Here is a 2,921-nt window from a genome sequence, read left to right on the forward strand (position 1 = left end):
ATGTAATAATTGCACCCCAACCTATTTGTCAAGGTCTCACACAATACAACTGCCATCCACTTACAGATCTTCCATCATAAATGCTTTTGTCACTACTATCTCCACTTAGCCTTTAAATTAATTATTCCCAATTTCCCTCTCAATATAAATCCCACAATTCCTTCTTTTACTCCCTTATTTTCCTTCTCAAAAAAGTAAAATGAAGAACTCAATAGCTCTCATCTTCACTCTTTTAACTTTCATGTTCATCACAATTACTCTCACTTTTGCTACTAAAAATGATGACAATAATGGATTCAATATCCCTGGATTTGGGCCTAGTGGTGGATTCAATATCCCTGGATTTGGGCCTGGAGTTGGAGGAGGATATGGTGGTGGATTTGGAGGCCCAAAAGGAGGGTATGGTAAAGGTGGGACGATAAGGCCTACTATTGTTTGCAAAGATAATGGCCCATGTTTGGGTAAAAAATTGAGATGTCCATCAAAGTGTTTCAATTCATTTAGTAGAAGTGGAAAAGGGTATGGTTATGGTGGTGGAGGTGGTGGATGCACTATGGATTGCAAGAAGAAATGTGCTGCTTATTGTTAATTAAAAAAATTATATATGAATATGGCTTAGCTTAGCCAACTAAGTACTAATTAATATATAGTAATATTTATTATATATGTTTAGTTCATGGAAGTTGATGATGGTGTTTTGGTTAGAATTGAGTTTTGTGAAAACTCTATGTATGCAGCTATGTTTCTGCAATTATTATTATAATATATAGTGTAGTAGATTAATTATGAGATATTCCTCTATTTGGAAGTGGTACGTTATTTTGTTTGTTGAGGTGAGTATATCGGAAACAGCATCTAGCTCATCTGTGAGGTAGAGCTAAGGTCTGCATATATTATTTTTTTCAGATCTTAGTATAAATACACTGAGTATATTGTTATAAATTACTGAGCTACCGCATCAGTTATTTAGGGATGAAAACTTTTCCTATAGGCTGTTTTCAATTCTTGATATATATGATGTTATGCTTTTATATTATGTCATTTACAGTCCATTTGATAAGTCTGAGGGTGCGAGGATGTTAAAATTCCAAATCAGCTATTTAGGTATGGAAAGATCTGTTTATGTGATGTGAGATAAGTTATTGAGGTTGAGTTAAGGTTCGAAATCAGAATTTTGATTAAGAATAAAGGGATCATAATAATCCATGGTATAAATTTTATCAGAGTCTATTATATTATTTTTATATGAGTCTTGGCATAACTACTAAAATTATTTTCATGTGATCAAGAGAATACAAGTTTGAATTGGAAAAAATAAAGTTGTGTACAGTAAATTTTTTTAAATGGTCCGATTCAGAAAGCTTAGTGTACCTATTATTCTTTGAAGCTAATGCATAGTTGAAGCTTAATGCATTAGTTATTCATCGTCGAATCAAGTATATCCACCGAGGTGCCTTTTTTCAATTACTTTCATCCACCTAGTGAAACTTTAAAGTGCTGCAAATCACAATTATGGTGTTAGTTGTCCTAAATTAACATTAAATAAAAGATAAAGATTGTTAAAAGTTGAAGTTGCGGATAAAAAATAGAGAGAAATCTATCAAACAACGCGGTTTCTCGATCACCACTTGTGTTATGGGTCAAAATAAGTAGAAAGCTATAACTGAAAGTTTTGTCAGTTTGTAGGCCAGACAAATCACGCCATCCATCACTTTCAATTTCCTCTTGAGAAGAACAATTAGCATATTTACAAATTCATCCATCACTTGAATGCCTTTTACACTAGGCTAAGTTGTCCCGAAAATTCAATTAGACCCTTCAACTTAAGTATGTTTACACAATCAATAAAAGGTATATAGAGAATGCAACACACTTGCATTACGTGGTAAAAACGATGAATTAAAAGATGACACTTGGAATTGAATGCAAAAATAATTAAAAAATATTTCATAACTAATTAAATTATAATTAAAAAAGAATTATAACTTTTTTTAAAAAAACTAAACCCCGTGCCCTCCCCCCCCCTCCTCTTCTTCGTCTTGTACTCAAAAATCTTTCGCTGTAGCTTCTTTTTTCGAAAAAATTCTTCTCTTCTACAATGACAAATGAGATGGAGAAAACTCAAAATGGACTGAGCAAGATGAATAGCTTATTGATTTATGAAAATAATATTTTGATTTTTCTTTTTGAATTAAATTTATAATTTTGTTGATTTGGGAAAAAAAATAAATTTATATTTTTCCGGCAAACTTTCATTTTTTTCGATAAACTTTCATTTTTTTTGGTAAAGTTTTATTTTTTCCGACAAACTTTTATTTTTTTCGGTAAACTAATGGCGGGAAAGAATTAAGAATAAGATCGAACTAAGAACAAAAAAATTCAAATCGAATTCAAACATAAATTTAAAATTAAGAACAAAAAAGGCGAAAAATTAAAAAAAGTGGGAGGAGAAATCAAGTTTAAGAAAAAAAATGAGGAAGAAGAGTGGGAGAAGAAGATGAGGGCGGGGAGGTTATCGGATAGAGGTGGCTGGGTGGGAGCTTTTTTTTAAAAAAAAATATTTTATTAATAATTTTTGGGGTACTTAGTGCCACTTGACATGTTTTCATTCGTGATTTAGTCAAAAAATTTCTCCTCACGCGCCCCTATTGAGTGGAAAACACGCGGAGTGCCATCTAGGCAAAAAACACTTGATTGGATCAAATTCGGGTGAGTTAGGAGCCTTATAGGTACAGACCTTAGTTTAGGAGTTTAAGTGAATTTTCGCGATAAATTTTAGGGCTTGTCGATGACTTAAGTCTTTAGACTAAGAAATGTTTTGGTAATAGGTAGGAGTGTGCATGGTATGATATATATCGAACTACTATAACAAGCCACAAATTTTGATTCCATGATTTTAATATTATGATATTTGATATGGT

General features: G+C 32.1%; 1 protein-coding gene across 1 annotated transcript; it reads left to right on the forward strand.

The window, feature by feature from the left end:
* Nucleotides 1-791, forward strand: LOC107844746 (eggshell protein). Its single transcript, XM_016689097.2, has one exon. The coding sequence runs from the start codon at nt 200-202 to the stop codon at nt 587-589; it is 390 nt and encodes a 129-aa protein (XP_016544583.1). The 5' UTR covers nt 1-199; the 3' UTR covers nt 590-791.
* Nucleotides 792-2,921: the final 2,130 nt, after the last annotated feature.

Source organism: Capsicum annuum, chromosome 10 (assembly GCF_002878395.1).
Source record: "Capsicum annuum cultivar UCD-10X-F1 chromosome 10, UCD10Xv1.1, whole genome shotgun sequence".
Lineage (NCBI taxonomy): Eukaryota > Viridiplantae > Streptophyta > Magnoliopsida > Solanales > Solanaceae > Capsicum > Capsicum annuum.

Bases quoted from the DNA above. Each gene is read 5' to 3' on its own strand.
- LOC107844746 (XM_016689097.2), top strand. From the start codon at position 200: ATGAAGAACTCAATAGCTCTCATCTTCACTCTTTTAACTTTCATGTTC.